Genomic DNA, 21168 nt, shown 5'->3' on the forward strand with positions numbered 1-21168 from the left:
CCCCCTGTGAGTGCTGGGAATCGAACCCCGGTGCTCTGCAAGAGCAGCCAGTGCTTTTGACTGCTAAGTCATCTCTCCAGCCCCAAAGAGAACATCTTAGTCAGTTCCTTATAGCTTATCCCCTGTGAGTGCTGGGAATCGAACCCGGGTGCTCTGCAAGAGCAGCCAGTGCTTTTGACTGCTGAGTCATCTCTCCAGCCCCAAAGAGAACATCTTAGTCAGTTCCTTATAGCTTATGTCAATATAAGGGTTTAATATTGAGTTTGAACTCATGCAAGAAAGATACTATTCAGTAAATTAGGCACTTCATTTAACTTGAGTGAATCTGAGAAAAAAGATCCCCACATATTTTTCTGCTCGGTGTAGGCATCTGAGGCAGGATCAGCGTCAAAGGTCAGTGTAGTTCTGAGAGATGAGACCTGCACAGTTTCCTTGATGTTGTTCTGTGAGGTTTATGAGGACCCGTCCCCTGCTGTTCTAAATCCTTTGCAAATATTAATCCATTTAATTGTGAAAACAATGAAGAGTGTTACTCCATTTTTATGTATACTAGCAGGGAACCAAGGCCCAGAGGAGTTCAATAACCAGCCAAGGTTACTTACCAGGCAATGGAGGGGCTTAGATTTCAATCCAAACAGCTTGGCTCAGAGCTATAAATTCCTAATCATTCTATTTAGATACTTTAATTTTCTCCCCAGAAATAAAAAATAATTGTTTTTCTGACTTTAGACTCTGAGTCTTATTTGTACGCCGTCAGGATGGGAGAGTGTGTTCACATTGCATCTCCAATAAATCACAAAGTTATTTGTAAACAGCCTTTCAGTTCCTCTTTTACCTTCTAGATCTAAGCCAGTGGTCTGCTGGTGAAAAGCTGTGCCTTGTGTTTCCCACAGTCTGCAAGGAACTCTAATCACTACTCTGCATTTTCCCTCCACCGCCAATATCCTTACATTGGTGGCATGCCCTCCCTCTCCCACAGTCTGCAGGGAGCCCTTTCTAAGCACCAGCTGGCTTCTTCTCTCCCCTACCCTTCAGTAGCCCCCACTCTGACAGTCCTGTTTTTAAATAAATGTTCCATTTATGATGTGCAAGTGGCAGTTCATTGGTAGCGGCTTCCAGATGTCCTTCCGGCTGCAGGACTTTTCTTGAAGGGTCAATCAAATCCCCCGGGAGCAGGGCAGATCCAGTCTAGAAAGCATTCATTGATCAGTCCCATTAAATTGGACTTACGTTTGTCAAACTTGTATTTTAAAGCTTGTTATTACTCTTGACACTTGAATCAAAGTTGCATTACATGTGGGACCTCTTCAGTGTTCTATGGCGCCTCACCTTGGACTGTTTCTCTTTTAATTGCAGATCTGTCTCTGGCTGTACAGAAATTTTCCCAATCACTTCAAGACTTCCAGTTTGAATGTATTGGTGATGCTGAAACGGACGATGAAATCAGTATTGGTGAGTGCCATACTTCAAGTTTGACTTCAGACAATAATTTCATTGAAATCAAACAGACGCCACACATACCTAAATAATAAATATCTAAAATATTCTCTTACTTTAATAAAACTCAAAAAAATGTCTTATACATTGTGTCTAAACTGACGTATTTTTCCATAGGAATATTATTTAATTACTCTAACTCAGGTCAGCCCTCAGAAAATACGGATAATGGTGTTTGACCCTGCTTTCAAATATGGATTGGGCATGTATTATTAAATATACTTGGTATAGGATTTAAGAATTATCTTTCTGTTTTTCTTAATACTGGTTTCATTGTTAATATTAGTACTTGTTTTAGAAAGTAAACCAGTCATATTTTGTCATGTTGTGTTAAACTAGTGTTCTAGCAGGACAGAGAATATTACCAAGAATCCAGGGGCTTGAACCCTAGTCAGATTTTTGCATAGCCATTTAGCAACCAGACTCCTGGGAAAGCATTCTCCCAACTGAATCAAATGGTTCCATTTCTTGTAAAATGGTAAAGCTGCATTATGTGGTCCGTGAGGGTTTATCTACAGCTGAACTTTCACTGTTTGACGATCAGATTCATGGACCATTTCCTTCCTCATCTTTAGAGAGCTCCCCTTTCTAGTTTATAGATGGGGGCAGAGGTCTGTTTGTAGGCTGGATTAGAGATGTCACACAATCAGAAGTGTTCAGAATTTGAGTGGACATTACAGAGGTTAATACTAAGTGTATCCATGTTCTAGTCATAACAATATGATATTATAAGTACTTAGAAGAGTAATTCCCAATCTATTTGTGTGTATGAAGCATCTGGAGGTCTTACTAAGTGCAGATTACAGTTCAACAAGACCCAGGCTGAAGGTTCAATTCTGCATTTCTTTTATATTTTAATTTTGAGACAGGCTGTCCAAGTTTGAGGCCAGCCTAGGAATGGCAACAGCAAAAAGCCCCCAAATTATTTTACTAATGATGACAGTCTCAGTAGGAAGTCCTAACCATGCTGGGAAAAGAAGGCAATATTTCCCCCGTGAAAGCCAGGCTGTTCTTGATATGGTGCATGCATCGCCCACTTAGTCTCAGGAGCTGCTGCGGTGAGGGTCAATGGGAAGAGACTGCAGTCTTTGGTCAAGCTGTCTTAGTGTGGAATTCCCACCAGACTACAGGACACTCTTTCTGCCTTGGTCTGGGTTGATGGGGAGTCTGTAGGAAGTGGGGCGAGCCCTGCTTGCTCCATGGATGTCAAGCAGTATATTCCCTCTCTCTTTCATCTTGGGATGAGTGGGAAGTTCAGCATGAATGGTCGTGTCCCATTAGGGTCTGGAACTGTAGTATTATTGCTGGTCACATTGGTGGTGCTGGAGAGCTTCACCCAAGCTTCCATGTGCTGCTCTACTCAGTGGCCTTCTGGCCCATGCTCGTCACTTTTCCACATCTGTGCTGTAAATATCTGACTTCCAAAATAGGCAGACAAAGCCTATTGTGTTACTAAGATAATGACAAATGAGCATTAATTTTTTGAAAAATAATAATCACATAATCATTATTTTTACCTTGTTATAAAACTAAATTCTCTGAGGCAAAGGCCAGATCCCTTTGTAAAAAAAAAAAAAAAATTAAGCTGTAGCATTTGACTTAAGGCTTAGCACAGGAAAGACTCTGAAGACATGATTTAATAGCTTTTATTTATATATAACATTTTGTAATAGAATGAAGCATATAATTCATTATTTTCCTTTGGAAGGGATTACAGAAAATACTTGTGAGTTTTTATAGACATGATTTTTAATGGTTTTGTGACTTTTTCCATCAGATTCACACTCACAAATTTACAAAGTTGTTTCTGGAGTCTGTTCAGTTTACTCTGCATTGCTGTCTACTGAGACTCTTGAGAGTGCACGAGCTACCAGGATATTCAACTTCCCGCCAAACTGCAGCTGTTGTCTCCCTTGAAGTCACATATTAAGAGTGTAGGAGGTGTACTGTGTGGCGAGGTTTTTAGCTTTCGTCTTCTGCAGACCTCCAAGCAGGTATTAGACCGCTTCCCAGGGTTGTAGTGATCTCCCCACAATGTTTGACTCTTTCCATTTTGGCAAAATGAATGCTGTGTGTTATGCTTGCTTGCAGATTAGATTGGAAATGTGTGTATTGATCAGTAGGTGAATGCTTACTGTAGGCAGTCAATGTTTAACTAAATTCCAATGTTTAAGGGCTTTGAGGAAAGTGGTAATAGATGAGACGGTGGATAATGTGGAGGGATGTTGTTCCTTGCTAATTTTACAGCAGAACTAAGGGCTGTGTACTGTGAATATGAATTAAACACCAATGTTTTATTAGGAAAACCAATCTCAGAACAAAGCTACTTATTTTATTCACTTACTTTTGTGTGGTGCTAGGGATGGAACACAGGAGACTTCCCTATGGTCTTCTACCACCAAGACACATCTCAAGCCCTGAGCAAAATGATTTATTATGAGTAGAAATTATTTTTGTAATGGCTAATGTAAAACTACAGGCAACTTTCCCTGTGCCAATTGCCCAATTTTCGCTTTCATGAGACAGGGTCTCTCTTTAGCCCCAGCAGGCCTGGAACTCACTACGTATACCAGGCTGGCCTCGCTCTCACACAGATTTGCGTACCTTTGCCTCCCGAGGGCTGGAATTAAAGGCCCGTGCCACCATGCCTGGCTTCACTCAACATTTTTCCTTTAACTCAGTCTCCAAATTACTGTCAGGGTTTTAGGTAACTTCTTTGGTGAATGGAAGTGTTTAGCTAGTCTCTCCTAACATGGAGAAGTACCAGGTCATCCCAGTCTGTTGTCCCGAGGACAGAGACTTGAGAGAGATGCATGGCTCAGGCTAATGCAAGGGACTGCTGTAGATGGAATATGGGATGCCCTTCCTGGCCTTCAGCCACTTCACTCCTGCAAGGGAAGGTGCAGGGTTTCGGATAACCTCGCCCTAGTTTGTTGAAGCCTTAGTTTGAATTTTTGCTTATTCCTTCTGATTGAATGAAACAGACACAACAGGGACTTCTAGCATAGACTAACAGCCAAGACACTCAGCCACATGCCTTGAGGTTTACCCATGACACAACTGTAAAATCTGATGACTTAGGAAAAAAAGATCGTGCCTCAGTAAGCTGTGTCAGGGCAAAGTGACTGCTAAAGTCACTGGCATTGGCAGACTTCTTGTGTGCAGAGTTGGTGGCTGGAAGCGGGGGCGCCGGAAAATGAGCAAAATGTTTGGATCCCGTATACTCCGTTGGAAGGGACTGAAGTATAGACTTTGTAAACTGAAGAACAGAAGGTGGGTTACCGTGTCACTTTAGTTCCCTCGTTTATCAAAGCTATTCTGGGTCCGGTCTGAAATTCTCATCTGCTCTTCAGCTCGCCTCTTCTGCCCACACTCAGTACCCTTTTGACCTTGTACTTGTGTGTCTTTGTGTGTGTGGTATGTGTGTGTGTCTGTGTGTCTGTGTGTGTGTAAATGAGACATGGTGTGGAAGGAAACTAACTGGAATTAGTTATCCAGGACTCCATGGGGAATTCCTGGGGCCCTGAGAGCCGTCTGCTGTCTGCTGTGCTGAAGTCCCAAACAGAGCATCACACTCTGCTTTCTCCTTCCCAGCCAAACACAGCAAGAGGCATTGCTTCTCTTATCTGAGAACAGATGAGCCATGGGCTTTGCCTTGCACGCGTTCACACGCGTGCTCTGTCTGAACAAGTGGAGGCAGCTTGCTGAGTCTGGCCAAGTCACCTCCCCAACCTGGTACCACGAGTTTCGCTTTTTATACTGGTTTTTGAACTGCAGTGAGGGTGGTTAGGAATCTGGAATCAGAGATTGGTGATGGTGGGAAGCGAGTGATTATCAACTGCTGTAAAACTTTAATTCTTCTCTCAAGTGATATATTCCTGAGGGTCGGCTAAACACAAATGTGTGATCATGAAGCAATGTGCCAGTGCAGCCACACAAGACCCGCCTGTCAAGTCCCAGTACTCAGCCACGCCGAGTTGATGGTGTTCTAATACAATCTAATAATCTGTATAGCCTTACAGCTAGACTTGTAGGAATAAAAGGGTCTGTGTACAGAAAACAAAATCCTATTCTGTTGAATACTGGGTTTATATTGAATCAGTTCAGATCTTTCTGCATTCAAAGATATTCCTGTGAGCTCACCTATGAGATATTGTCTTACTAGGTTAATTAAGCACTTGAGAGTATAGGGTAAGGAAGGCTGTGCATCTTTGCACATTACTCCAGAATTTAGTTCATACCAAAGATGCAACCTGTAAGTTACTCTGCTCTGTTCCTCTGTTTAGTACCTATATTTTGAAATAATTTTCTAAAATCTTGTTTTTGTGTGCATGCACATGTGAGTTCATATGTGTGAGTGAAGGTGTGTGTGTGCTGTGGCATGCATGTGGAGGTCAGAGACAGCCTCAGCATCAGTTCCCGCCCTCCAGCCTCTTTGAGACAGGGTCTCTTTGCTGTCCTCAATTCCCAGATTGGCTGGCCTGAAACCTTCCAGGGATTCTTCTCTGCCTCCGTTCTCACTGTAGATGCTCTGGGATCACAGATGTGTGCCACCATGGCTGGCATTTACTTGGGTTCTGAGGATTTGACTCCAGGTTCTCATGGTCTTGTGGCCAGTGCTTTACCCACTGAACCATCTCTTTAGCCGTTGAAATCATTTTTAAGCTCAAGTCTGAAAAAGAAGTCTAGACTTTTCAAACATTTAGATATTTTTAGTCAAGCTGAACTAGTGCCAATACAATATTAGTCTTAAATATGAGGCAAAGTTTATTTACCCTGTGTAATCCTGGAAGCCGTGGATGCGGAGCTGTGCACAAACAGCTTGGGCAGGGATGTACTGTGGCTCGGAAGCCTCTCAGCAATGTCTGGGAGGACGTGAGCTTTGCACTCAGGAGATTAAACATTTACCAAGGAAAGTCAGTTTGCTAGTAAACATTTTAGGTTGGGACTTCATTCCTTCAGACACACCTAAACAGAACATTCTTGTGGTAGAGCTAGGCAACACACTATCACCTGTCAACTAAGGTTAGAGTGCCAAATGCCCAGTGGAGAAATGAGCTAATGAGTTAGGCAATTCAGATCTAAATATGTTTTGGAACAGCCACCTGGCTATTTCTGCCTTAGCTAGTCCTGTTTTCCCATTGACTCTCCTTTGAATGCAGATGTGCACACACAGTGACAAGGGTAACTGGTGCTTCAGACCTGTTTAGAACCAAGAACATGTTGCATTTCTAAAATTAAGTTTCCTATAGAAATACATGTACATATTGTATATATGTGGCCTCATGGAAAAAAGAGTAAAGTTGAACCTGAACTAAGTTTTGTATAAGTGGTATTATTTGGAATGGTCCCCGTATGCTTGATTCTTTCCTGTTCTGTAATTAGGATGCTATACTGAAAAGTGAGACCACTAGAGTTAGATTTAAAATGACTATTAAGTCACAACAGCTTCATCTGTATGTGTGTGTGTGTGTGTGTGTGCGTGTGTGTGTGTGTGTGATGTATGTGGAGGCATACATCCCATGACACATGAGAACAGAATTTTGTGGAGTCAGACAACAATGTTACGGAACTGATACTCCCCTTCCACCTTCTCATGGGTTCTGGGAATTGAACTCAGGGCATCAGATTTGCTCAGCAAGTGCTTTACCTGCTGAGCCAAATTGGCCATGTTTTTGTTTTTTAAGGACAGGGTCTCATGTTTAAGGCTGGCCTTGAACTTGCTGTTTGGCTAAGGTTGACCTTGAAGTTCTGAGACACCTGCTTCCACTTCCCAAGTGTTAGGATTAGAGGTGTGTACCACCTTGCCTTTTATTGTGTATGTTTGAGTCAGCATCTCTTTGTCCAAGAGCAAATATTTGTTGTTTGCCTCTTTGAGGCTGAGAGCCTCAGTATGATACAGCAGCAAGCGATTCTGCCTTAAGTGTGAACACACTCAGAAGGCCAAGGGACCACCGATGACTGGTCTCAGGGTGTCCTGTGTGTGTAAACATTTCTCAGTGAAGTGATTGGAAAAGCTTCAGTTTCCTTGACAGAGGAATTCCTATGGGGAAAATGCCCATGTTGTTAGCAAAATTAATCTTACTTTAAGAATGCATCTGGTAGGTTGTATGGAAATGTATTTCAATCTGTTTTCCAAATGATGAGTAAGAATAATCCCGCATTGTTCTGTCTTTTTGAGAGACACTAAGCTGCATTTCTGATGAAAGCTAATTGGTCTGGGCTAGGGAGATGGCTCAGTGGTTAAAGCTAGAGTGCTGGAGTTCAGATGCCCAGAACTCACAGAGATGCTCTGGATTCAATTGATAAACCTTGAGAGACCCTGCACAAGGAAATCAGTTCTCTAATAAGGCAGGAGGATGATGGGAGAAGGTTGCTGACATCAGCTTCAGGCCTCAACATGCATACACACAAGTGTACTCCCATCTGCACATATGAGTACCCCACACAGGTGAATGCATACATACACATATGCATACCACGCATATACATGAAGAAAAGAAAAAATAACTGATAAATTATAAGTTCAGAGTCTCTCATACTTATGAAATCACTAGTACTTTTAAAAAGATTTATTTTATTTTTAATTATATGTATGTCTGTGTGCAGTATGTGTACATGTTATGGCAGGTTCCTGTATAGGTCAGAGGCATTGGATTCTCTGGAGCTGGAGTTACAGGTGGTTGTGTGTTGCCCCATAAGGGACCAAAGTGTAGTCTTCTGCAAGAGCAGTAAGTGCCCAATTTTTCTTTAATAATAGCTGGTAAGATTATTGAAAGCACTTTTTAAAAAGATTTTCTGCAGAAGTTGGCAATAGGCTTCAAATACTCAATTGTACAGATTGCTCAGGATGGTCTGATGATGCTGTGGAGTGGAGCTGTTTGTGGCTTTAAAACTCTTCCCCAATAGTTTTTGTTGTTGAAGTTTTTTGTTTGTTTGTTTTTGTTTACTGGTTTTTGTTTTGTTTTGCTTTGTTTTGTTTGAGATGGACTCTAGGTAGCCAAAACTAGCCTTGAATTTACTATGTCTCACATTGGCCTTACGCTCAACTTGAGATCCTCTGGCCTCTTCCTTCAAAATGCTGGGATCACAAGAATGAGCCACCATGTCTTCTGGTTTGGGCTGCTTTTTAAATTAAATTAAATTAAATTTAAATTTTAAATATAAACCAAAGACAATGCTATTATCAACCACAGATAAAGTTTTATAAAAGAGACCTGTGATATTTTATTACATTCAAGGAATACAATTCCCTATTCAGTTGCTGATTCAGAAGAAAAATCTTGTCAGTTTTTACATACTGTCATTACAGCCCACTTAAGTGTGGTTATATAAATCAGGAAGTCTATTAAAGTGGACCATTTCCAAATGCCTAAATTGTTTATACAGATAGCATTTTCTTTTGAACTCTGCGGAGGAAGCATGTTTTACCTTTAATAGCTCTCAGTTGGACAATTATTATTGTTTTTCATTTTTTCTTTTCTGTTTTTTTTTAAACCACCCTTATTTTTGCACCCACACAGAAACCACCCACAACTGAGGGTGGAGACAGCTGGGGGGGCTGTGCGCGTTAGTGGCATTCCTTTCCTAATGAGAGCATGCTGTTTGAAAAAGACGCTTTCCGCGCATCATCACTATTATATTTTATTTATTTTATTTAATTTTATCTTACCTTAGTTTATTTATTTTTGGAGACAGGGTCCCAAGTAGCACAAGCTAGCCTCTAGCTGACTAGGTAGTCAAGGATAGCATTGACCTCCCAATCCTTCTTTACCTCCTAAGGGCTAGTTTTGCAGGTATGGGCTACCATGCCTGTCTTATTTGTATTTTTAAAAACGCTTGAGTTGACTTGAAATTCAAATTTTATTTTAAATTTTAGGGTTTGCTGACTAACAATGTTAGGAAAAAACTTGCTATTCTTATAAGCCCATAAAAAAGATGATTTTGTCTTGCTGATTTGTGTTGGTTCCCTGCAACCATCTCTTTTTTGTGGTCTTGTTCTACTAAACAGAAAGTGGTTCTGACTTATTCTGAGGAAGGCTCAGTCTCTCTCCTCAGACTTCAGAAGAAAGCAAGTGTGATCCTAGTTTCTGTTCCTCTGTAGAGCCTGAGAACCTTGTTTGTAACTGCTGCGTGATAAATATTTGTTGAGTGACTCGCCTTTTGTAATGCCTGTTAAACATTTACAGAAACAAATGGCTAAAAATACAGAAACAAAAGTTTAGAGCCATACTAAAAATCAAATTAGCTGGGTGTGGTGACACATCCCTTAATCTTAGCTACTCCGGAAGCCGAGACCGGAGGACTGTACATTCTAGACCACTTGGGTTACCGAGTACGACCCTTTCTGAGGTAGTAAGCAGGAAAACGAAGGAAGATTTTTTGCTCGTTTTGATATGTCTAACCAATTCTTTTGGGATGATGTATTAAATTTCGAGTAAGAGCTTATACATGTATATGGGTATTAAACAGTTAGGCACATGCATATAATTTTTGTATGCAAGTTAGAAATATTTGAGTTTCCTAATATTTGTAAATATTCAAATACATTTCAATGTAGAATCAAAGATTGTTTTCTGTTCTTTCGTTTGCCGTGGATGGCCCATTCTATATTAAGCCCTATGCTTGTTCTGGAGGCACAGTAGTAAAAGAGTGGTCCATGCTTTTGTCTACTCTGAGTGCACAGACTCAAAGGTAAGGTACCCAAAGAAAGGTACCCTTCTTCTTGTTTGAAAACACATGACTTTAGAAAGGCTTCTTTCAGGAAGGATAGCTAAGATGCTAAGGATAAGGATTTTCATTTATAGTGAGTAATTCATCAATATCTCAAAAAATTATCAAGATTAGACAATGAAATAAATGCAGTGACCAACTTAGGATATGGCAACATGTAGTTGATTCTTAGTATCTGCAAATTCCGGTGTTTATGAACTCATCTACTCAAAGGTATATGATTAGCCCAACTCAAAATTCCTGGTGCTTTCTTGGCCGTGCACAGAGGGCTAGAAAAGCTGGGAGGCCTGGCCAACTCAGACTCGACTACTTAAAACGTGGTGTGTTGCAGTGGCCGTGGCTTACTGAAGACAGGACTAGGGTAATTCTTTTCTCTCTTTCTTCAGAGCAGTGTGCCAAAACAGGACGAGGGATTAAAGTCAGAAACCTGCTTTGTAACTTTCTCGAGCCACGGTGAAACTTGCCTGTACTTGCATTTCCTGTCTGTAAAGCTCAGTTATTCATAGGACTCAACTGCAACCATGTCTGACGTGTCAGTGGCTTACACCATTTATATTTATATTTATACTGTCATTGGGGAGATCTACATTAAGCAACCAGTTACTGTGAAGTCACAATTATGTTGAATGTGTTGAAGGCGACAGAAGCAGATTATAATGCGCTGAGATCATACCCAAGACAGGTCAGTCCTGGCTGAGGGGAGGGGAGTTGAAGGAAGGTCCCTCTGAGGCAGTGATGTTTAAAGCAGGCGCAGAGAAGCACTGGGTGAAGAGGGGGAGGAGAAAGCATCCCACATCTAAAGAAGGGGAGAGATGAAGGCTGTTTCAATTAATTTACACTGTTGTCACCAAAATACTGGACAGCTACAAGTTATGGAAAGCAGCATTTATTGTGGTTCACAGATTCGGAGTTTGAGTCCGTCATGGTGGGGAAGGCACGGTGGAGTCCTTGGTGGGGACATGTGGCACTGGCTCCTTACATCATGATGCACCTAGAAGCAGAGGGTGAGTGAGTTGGGGACAGGGGCTAGGCTGTTGCTGTTTAAAGACCTAACTCTAGTGAGCTCCTTCTGCCAGCCAGAAACCACTTCCAGAAGGTCCACAACCTGTCAGGATAGTGCCACCAGCTTAAGGACATTCAAAACATGAGCCTGTGGGGGACATTTCACAGTCAAACCATGACAGAGACCTTGAGGTGGAAAGGAGATGGCCCAGGGAAGATGGCATGTGCAGGGTCTGGGCAGGTAGGATTAGGTGATTTTAGCCTAAAGGCCCCGAAGCCACTGTGAAGCAATTCTCAGGGGTAACATGATCATGTTTGTATTTTGAAAGGTTAGCTTGGCAGCCTCAGGGCCGATTTAAAAAGCTGCTGTGGATAAGCTTTTCTCAAAATGTTTTACTTGTTTCTCTGGGTACAGGTCTGGAACACAATTGAGTGTGAGCAGATTGACTGTAAATGCCAGCGGTGGATGCCTATGTTGTACACACTTGTTGCCAAAGACCCACAAGGAGAGCCTCTCGTTGGTTGTATGTGTGTGACTAGAATTTCTTAGCAAAAGTAAATCACATGATTAGCTTATAATATCATAGTTTCTGAGATTAATTTTGACTAATAACAGAGACAAGTTTTTTTTTTTAAGAATCATTTCATTTTAACTTATTTCTCTCTGTGTGCACGCATGCGCACGCACACACACACACACACACACACACACACGAATATAATGTGTGCAATGGAAGACAATGGAGCCCCTGAAACTGGAGATGCAGGTGGTTGTGAGCAGCTCAAACTCTGATCCTGAAGAACAGCAAGTGCTCTTAACTGCTGCGTCATCTCCCTAGACCCCAGGACATGTTTTACAGCTGAAACATAAGCATCAGGTGCTTTGTTAGGTGGAGGTCTGTGTAGGGGGCAGATGGATTGTGCACACGTTTGTTCGCTGGCTAACGGTCACAGTAATAAATCATTTTTCAAAGATCAGCTAAGAGTCCCATTTTATTGGTATCTTCCTAGTCTGCTTTGTGGAGTTTAACCCTACTGCTGCTGAGTCTGACAAATTCTGCGTCAGCGTTGAAAACAGCTGTCGAAGGTCGTGTTATATCACAGTTGTTTTCTATGGAGTAGTTTTTATAATTCTGTCTGGTAGCTTTAAAAAACATCCTCTAGTTAATGTTCTTTTCCTACCTTCATGGACATAGGGACTAGAGAGATCAGGAGTTGTGTGAGCTACTGATTCTGTGTGTGTGTGTGTGTGTGTGTGTGTGTGAGAGAGAGAGAGAGAGAGAGAGAGAGAGAGAGACTAGACAATGATTCTTAGACAGTGATTCTTCTCACAGGAATGCTCCTGTTTTTTGTTTTTGTTTTTGTTTTTTGGACTTTTTGAGACAGAGTCTCCCTGTAGCCCCAGTTAGCCTGGAACTTACTTTGTAGACCAGGCTGTCCTCGAACTCACAGAGATCTGCCTGCCTCTGCCTCCCAAGTGCTGGGATTAAAGGTGTATGCCACCATGCCCGGCCGCTCCTGTGGTTTTTTAGGAGCTGAAATTTCATTTATTAGGGAAGAAGGAGAACTTGTGCGTACAGCAGCCAATACGGTGGCTTCTTTGACTTTGAAGTACAGTGCTCCGTCCTAGTCACGGCTTAGGCTCTGCTTCACCTGTGACTCATTTAGTAAATTCCTCAAAGCACCTGTGGTTTTTCAGGTACCACTTGGGGAACTGAAGAAACATCAGGGTGCAAAACAGATTAACACCTAAATCAGTTCTTACCCTATGAAGTTTTCATCTTTCTTTAGGTGTTGGGTGATAGACTACTTGGGCTATGGTCACTTGGATTATAATACCTACTATGGAGACAAAAGAGGGAATTATTCAAAATTTTAATCCGTAATTCAAAACATTATATTTGTTGGTGTGTGTGTATGTGTGTGTGTGTGTGTGCGTGTGCGTGTGCATGTGCGTGTGCGTGTATGTGTGCGTGTGTGTGTGTGTGTGCGTGTGTGTGTGTGTGCGTGTGCGTGCGTGTGCATGTGCGTGTGTGTGCGCGCGTGTGTGTGTGTGCGTGTGCGTGCGCGTGCATGTGCGTGTGCGTGTATGTGTGCGTGTGTGTGTGTGTGTGTCTGTGTGTGTATGTGTGTGCGTGTGTGCATATGTGTGCATGCGTGCGCATGTGTGTGCGCGTGTACGTGTGCATGTATGTGTGTGCACGTGTGTGCGTGTGTGCGCGCGTGTGTGTATGTGTGTGCGTGTGTGTATGTGTGCATGTGTAAGTCATCGCCTAGAAGTTCCAGATGCCCTAGGACAGAATCCTGTGCACTAGGCTGAGTGTCTGTTCAGCATTTTTTGGTCCAGGCTTTAACAGGAACAGTGTCCAGTCCTTGTCAATTTACCTACTTTTTCCTGCAGCCCTGGTGTCTATGACCGCAGCTAGAGTTGTGGGGTATGGCTGGGTACCAGTTCACATCTCCTTTTGCCTGTTTACCTGGAGAGACCTCATTCACTTGGCTTGACAAGTTTGTTTACGGCTGTTAGTACAGGAATAGAGACTGTTGTGTCTTCCCCTTAGCTATACAAATGACTTTATTGTCAAAAGACTTTTTCCTAGGCCCTAGGACTGTGTGCCCAAGCTCATCCTCTCCGTGGACAGAAGAATCCATCCACATTCACTGCCGATGTCATCACTTCCCTAACCAGAATTGCTGTTGGTTCCTCTTTATTTATTTCTTTGCCTTCACCGTTCATGATGACCTGCCTCATGCTTTGCTCTTCTATAATACTGAGCCCCTTGTAGTTTCCCTCCTGTTCTATGCTGTTTACCTCACTTGTCTTTATAAGGCTGACCACCTAGCTAAGAAGGTCTCTTTGCCCTTCACCTAGCCATCTTCTCCTCCTATCCTTTAAGACTCTTTGGGTGCAACCTCTTCTGAGAAGCCTTCCTGGTTCCCTGCCCATACCTCTCTTTATACTGAGTAGCCTTCTTGTTATTTTTAAATTTATGTTGTAATTATCTGTTTCTATTATTAGTAGGACTGTGCTTCATATATATTCAGTCCCTGTCACACAATAGAAGTGAGAAATGTGCATGTGTGTGTGCGTGTGTGTGTCTGTGTGTGTGTATGTGTGTGTGTGCGTGTGTGTGTGCGTGTGTGTGTATGTGTATGGTACATGCATAGAAGCCAGAGGAAGACACTGAGTGATTTGTTCTACCACTATTCCCCTTATTCCTTTGAGATAGGGTCTGTCACTGAATCTGGAGCTAGGTGGTGCCCAGTAAACCCCAGTGTGTGTGTGTGTGTGTGTGTGTGTGTGTGTGTAAGTTAGAGGACAACTTTGGGGAGTTGTCTCTCTCCTACCATTCGGGTCTCTGGAATTGACTTCCAGTCCTCAGGCTTGGCAGCCATTTCACCAACCCCGTGATCTGCGATTTCAAGATGGTGATATTCAGACAAACTGTTCATAAAATAAAGTCTGTCGTAGCCTCCATTCTGTGTATAACAGTTTTACGCGAGACCCTGGTATTGATCTGACTGTGGATTTAAAACCATTGGGTAAAAAAGGATTGCAGATTGCTGAGGGGGCAGGCGGCCCAGTGCTGAGTTTCCTCTGGTGGCTTTGCCTCCTGGGCTTTTCCTCCAGATCCGCTGGCTGTCCTCCTCTTTCCTCTGGCTTTGACATGCTTGGGTTGACTGAGGGCTTGAATTTTGCTTGTCTTGATATTTATAGTGTTAAAGAAAACCAGGATGTCCTGTCCTATCTGCTTAGCTGAAGAGTAAGACTTGAGAGCCAGAGAATTTCGTTGAGGTCTTTGCTGTGTAGCCTAGAGTTGATTTTGCAGGCTCTGAAGAGGCTCTGTAGGCATGTGATGAATGGACATCCTTAGAGATGCATTCTGGACCAATAGAAACAATGAATCACAGCTTGAAGGTCTTTGCCAGATAAACATCACCAGGTCCTTCATCACCAAGAGCACTTTTCTAAATGTGAATTAATGAATGAAACAATTATATATACATGCATACACACACATATATATTTTACTTTTGACATAAAATGTTAAAAAGTCAATAAACCTCATGATTGTGTGTGAAATAATGAGTAATGGGGCAGATTTCTTAGTTTGTTTTCAATTAGTGTGATAAAAACACTGACTGAAACCAACTTGGAAAGGAAAGGATTTATCTTATCTTACATCTCCCAAGTCACAGTTCATCACTGAGGGAAGTCAGGGCAGGAACCTGGAGCCCAGGTTATGGAGGAACGCTGCTTACTGGCTTGCTCCCCTGACCTGTGCTCAGCCTGCTTTCTTACACAATCGAGGACCACCTGCCCAGTTGGCTGGGCCCTCCCACATCACTCAACAATCAAGAAAATGCCCCACCAACATGGCCACAGGTAAATCTAGTGGTGACAGTTCCTCAGTTGAGATTCCCTCCACTCAGGTGTGCCAAGTTGGCAACTAAAGCTCTCCAGCACAGTGGGACACCTTGAAATTCATGGATGTTCTTGGCGTAAGTACGGATAAACGTGCAAGTCATAAAGAGAATTACTGGAGGGAAGGAAGCACTGCAGAGAGACAGAAACGAACGCAGTCAGATGGCCTGAAAAAGGAAGTCCGTGGACAGCCTCCGAGGACGTGTGATCAGTGAAAGGGCTAATTTAGAGCAATTTCTGGGGCAAGCATACAGTTCAGAGTAGTTTTGCTGAGGTGGAATTGAGGGCCGTGGAGATGGGAGCTTTGAAGCCAGGCTTGATTCTTGGGACTCATATAACCTCCTTGAGGACTTAGAGTACTCTTTCCTCCAGTGAAATACAGAAGGGCTTTAACCACAGAGGTATAAATGATTCTTACAGATCTTCTTAGGGGGCTGGGGATGGGACTCAGTTGGCAGAGTGCTTGCCTAACATGCATGAAATCCTGAGTTCAGTCCCTAGTACCACATAAATTGAGCTTGGTGGCAGGCTCCACAAGACCCTGTCTCAGAGAAACAAGTCTACAATATACATTGTTTACTACCTGAATGTAGTTGAACCCTCCCTCACACAAAACTTGCACTTTATTTTATTCACAAACTCAAATTGTCAGACTTACACCAGAACAAGCTGTAGAGAATCTTAACGATTTAGTGTGTGGGCTCTGCTTTAGACCTGAGCTATGTGTGCCCTGGGTTGGAGGCCAGAAGAGTGTATGAGATACTCTGGAGGTGGAGTTACCGGCAGTTGTGAGCCGCCTAACGTGGATTCTGAAGACTGAACCCTGGTCTTCTATAAGAGTAGTTCAAGCTCTTAGCTGCTAGCCATGTCTCCAGCCCCTGAGCCTTGAATTTATGTTGATCTTTGCTGTCTGATACAACCTGTCAGATGCTGCTACTGAGCACTTAAGGTCCAAAGCCTGGCTGCTTATTTTCTTTCTATTGTAAAGGAAATGGGTTTATTACATTTTGGCCAAATGTTGGGGGACATCTAATTTCCTCCCCACTATGTCTGTGACCATTCTACAGTGAAGCCTTGAGACAAAGAACCAATTGGTTCTTTTCTGGGGGATGGGGAACCTGTGTATCTGATGGTCTTCAGATTCTGTTACAAAGACAGATTTCTTTGTTCAAGTTCAAGGATAGTGTGATCTTAAACATCACCACCCCTCCCTCGGCTCCTTAGGTGTTTTGTTTTTTGTTTTATTACAACAGGGCCTCTCTCTATAACCCTGGCCTGGAGGTTGCTATGTAGACCAGGCCGACCTCTAACCTGCAGAAAAGACTCACACACTTTTGAAAGAGAAAAGGATCTTGGGTGTTTGCAGGCTGTGAGAGCCCTGCTCATCCTAGGCCTGGCAGTATTATTCTAAGTCTGTTTCTTTCCTGAAGTCCGTGCATGTGAACAAAGGTGGTAGGCTGCTAGCAGAGGAAGAGCACAGTGTCCCTCTAGAATATCTGTCCTGCTTTTCAGCCTAGGATCACAGTGACAAACCTGTACTTTAAGCAGCAGATAGTTTCTGCAGATGACAGTTGGGTGGTGGTCGGGTGGTGGTGGTCTGTTTGCATGTGCTTTGTGTGTGTCACCAGAGACTCAGTGTTGCACCAGTGAAGCCGCCAGTGCTGGGCAGGTCATGTGTTTGTAGGAAAGCCTGACCATTTCCTGCCATTTGAGCCTGAGAAAAGATTTTTTGTTGAAGGGTGTGTCCTTACAATCAGAGATGATACTCAGAGGTCAGTGTAGATGCTATGAAAATTCCCAGGAATGAAAAAACAAGATCGGCCTTTCAAATTGAAATCATGCAGGAGGCACAGTTTGTACCGGACTTTGGATTGAGGGCAGAGCCTTAGGCATAGAAAGGATTAATGCTCTGATGGCATCAAAGCTAGAGAAGGTGCCCTTGGCTGGGTACACCAGCAGCTCAGAGAGGATGTAGTTTGAATTAGGTCCCAGTAGTGAGGTGAGAAGCTTGTAGGACAGAGACAAAGGGAAGATATGTAAACGTGGAATTCTAGGGATGTCTAATGCTTTCTAAGTACTAAGGCCAAGATTAGAAATAGGAGCATCTTGTACTTACATATTTAACAATGTGCTTAGGGCCACATTGTGGAGGCCTCATATCACTTAGGTATGAAGTTTGACTTTGGGCTTTTTTTTTTAACCTGTTAGGGATTTTGGGTTGGAAAGTGATATTATCAATGGAGCCTTGTGGGAGAATTTGGTGGGGGGGGGGGGGGGGGGGGGGGGGACATGAGACTGGAGATTGAAGATCAGCCCTTACGAATGCTAGGCAAGTACCCCACCACTGAGCTACATCCCCAGCCTCCCACTAAGAATCATGTTAGGGCATCACCACTTAAAATGGGTTAAGCGTCCCAGATTCTGGGACACCACATAATATCACATCGGCCGGGAAGGAAGGTCCTTGCGAGCATGTGTATGAAGGGTAGAGGAGGGATCAGCATTTGGTGACTTGACATATGGAGAAAAAAGTGAAGAAAATTCCTCACTTCAGTTGTTAGGAGGTGGGGCTGTGACCACATTTATGTGTTTATAAGGTCAGGGTACATGTGTGTGGAACATGATTGTGAATTAAGTTTTGACACATACTAAGTTTGAGACACAAACAAAATCTCTGTTAGAAATTTCACCAGGAGGTTATCTGACTTGTTAAGTCTAGAAGAATGTGTTGGGGCCCTGGGGTTCCTCCTGGAACAGTGAATAGTGGGCAAGTAGATGCATCCCAGGTGAGCTAATTTGGGGTCGACATTTAACTGTGGGACCCATCAGCTGTGTGAGTGTGACGGTTATGAAGCTCCTGTGCTTTAGGTTCCCTACCTGACAGATGCCGAGAACGGTGACAGGTTTGGGTATTTCCATGTGACTTCCTCATGGGATAAGGAGAGCATTAAAGAGTCTGCACAGCGTTACTGCCTGAGTTCAGTAGATCTCCTTTTCTCACCTGTGTCTTCGTTCTTGCCCCTCCTGTTTTCCTAGGCGAGTCAGTGCTTCAGTGTAGACCAAGGAGGAGGAGCAGCTGTGTGTCCTAGCTGGTTTTACTGTCAGCTGGACAGCCTAGAGTCACCTGAGAAGCGGGTCTCAGCTGAGGGATTCCCCAGATCAGATCATCTGTTGGCATGTCTGTGGGGGATTGTCTTGACTGTTAACTGATGTAGGAGGGCCCAGCCCACCCTGTGCAGAACCATTCCCTGGGCAGGTGGGCCTGTGCTGTATAGTAAAGGTAGCTGACCATGAGCCAGTGAACAGACCAGGCGGCAGCATTCCTCCAGGGTTTCTGCTTCAAGTTCCTGCTTTAGTTCCTGCCCTGACTTCCGGCATTGATGGGTTGTAACATATAAGCTGAAATAGACCCTTTCTTCTACCCAGTTGCTTTTGATCAGAGTGTTTTATCACAGCAGCAGAAAGGAAAGTAGACACTGTGTCGGGGGGAGATGATGATGGAAACGGGGAAATGGGGAAGTGGGGGCAGGGATGAGATGACGTCCAAGGAGAGGAAACAGCCTCCTTTCTGTCAGGAAGTTTAAGAGAACAAGTGGCCAGTGTTGATCAGAGAATCTTGAATGTCTCTCAGAGAAGCAGGAGTCAGGGGCATCTGTGAGTGAGGGGAATTTGGGGTTGGGTTCTTGAGAAACAACATTCTTTTGAGATAGCCTCTGTGGGAAACAAGATTAGCGTAAACTAGAGTGGAGCAGAAGGGTTGCCAGAAATGCAAAACTAAAGGGGTTAAATAGCTTGAACTTTTAGTGTCCTTGTGAGTGTGTGAAACACAGCTGGGAGGTCACAGGGGGTTAAAAGGCTGTGGAAAAGCAAAACTGGGCAGGGAAGAGGATGTTGGTGCTCTGACCTGGAGAGGCAGGAGGGTGCAGAGGAGTGGGAATAGGGTGCTTAGGGCTGCAGTGTCAGGGAATGCTGGGAGGTCAGTTCCTGATGGTGGTAAGTCTGGGGGCAGTGCCAGGTATAAGTGGGTGGCTGTCAGCAACAAGTTCCTGATTGGTCCTCAAAGGAAGTGCAGCTCCTGATCACCTTCTGAGTACAAACAGCTTTGGGACTGTTGCCTTTGAAGATAACAATTCTTTCTTTAATGCAGTGGAGTAGTAGACTGGTACTGCCGTCCCCTCCCACCTGGCAATCATGGTTGGCTGGAGAAGTGTGGACTTTGGAGTCAATCAACTACCTCCCTCCCTCACTTGTTCTGGGATCCCGGGCAAGCTGTCCAGCTGGTTGAGCCTTTTTTCCTTCCTCTATGAAATGAAGATCACACTTCATATCATGTGTGGACAGTAAGTTAGATAGTGGGTGAGACATCAGTCCCAGGACTGATATCAGAAAAACTCCCTAAATTACGTGTTCCCACACTGGGAAAATGGCTTTTGAGTTGAGAGTTGTTTTGGGTTCCAGAGACATTAAACACCACTAAGACAAAATAAATACCGCTAAGGCAAAACAAAAGTCAGGCTCTAAGCTTCCCACAGCTCTTCATTTGCCTCAGCATCTTACAGTGTACGTGGAGAGAAAAAGTCATGGCTTGTGGTGTTGATAAGCACAAGGACGGGCAAGGGCTGCTGGAGCATCCAGAGGAGACTCTTCAAGTGGGATGGGGTCCAAGGGCACTCCAGCCGCCGCTGTTTTGTGCTCATGTGACACTAAAAGCCCATCCTCTCTTTACGTTTATATGTATTCATTTGCCCAAATCCAGTCTTTGTACGGTATACATGCAACAAATACATGTAAGCCCAGCCTACATGTGTATATGTCCTGGATTTTCAAATGTACTTCTCCTGTAGTTGACACTTTCAAAGTAGATATTAAAAAGTTCTATGTTCAGGGAGAATATTCTAAGGGGGAGAAAACTAAGTATGTAACATAGAATTATTTCTGAACATCAGTGTTACCTTCTTCTTAGGGTAATGATAATTTTAGTTTTTTTGTACATAATCCCAATCAGGATCAGTAGTAGCAGCAGCTCTTTGTCTCTGTCTCTGTCTCTCTTTCTTCCTCTCCTCTCTCTTTTTGAGAGAGGGTCTCACGTAGCCCCCACTGACTTCAAACTCACAGTGTAGCCAAAGATGATCATGAACTTTTGATCCTCCTGCTTCTGCTTTCCCAGTGCTGGGGTTATAGTCATGTACTACCCTTCTGAGTTCATACAGTGCTGGGATTATAGTCATGTACTACCCTGCTGAGTTCATGCAGTGCTGGGGACTGAATCCAAGGCCTCCTGCGGGCTAGACAAGCACTCTGCTAACTGAGCCACATCCCCAGTCCTTAGTAAGTCCCTTTCAAAGGTCAAGTCTCGATCTTACAGAAGATTTCTTTCTTCACTTGAATCTAGTGGATGTGCCAGTGGGTGTAAGAGAAACTGGACTAAGTGTCTAGATTCGAAGAGAGTCGATGGAAGATGTGGTCATGAATGCTGCATCTCAACCCAAGCGTGCAGTGGTAGGCATGGT

At 43.5% G+C, this 21168-nt stretch overlaps 1 protein-coding gene across 1 annotated transcript in view; it reads left to right on the forward strand.

Moving 5' to 3' along the window:
- The window catches only part of Arhgap42 (Rho GTPase activating protein 42), a 311085-nt gene that overhangs the window by 91617 nt on the left and 198300 nt on the right, over positions 1-21168 (forward strand). The window contains exon 2 of the mRNA XM_008848669.3: positions 1357-1452. Within this exon, the coding sequence (XP_008846891.1) occupies positions 1357-1452 (96 nt within the window). The remainder of the gene's footprint in view (positions 1-1356; positions 1453-21168) is intronic.

Source organism: Nannospalax galili, unplaced genomic scaffold, assembly GCF_000622305.1.
Source record: "Nannospalax galili isolate Female #2095 unplaced genomic scaffold, S.galili_v1.0 scaffold824, whole genome shotgun sequence".
Taxonomy (NCBI): Eukaryota; Metazoa; Chordata; class Mammalia; order Rodentia; family Spalacidae; genus Nannospalax; species Nannospalax galili.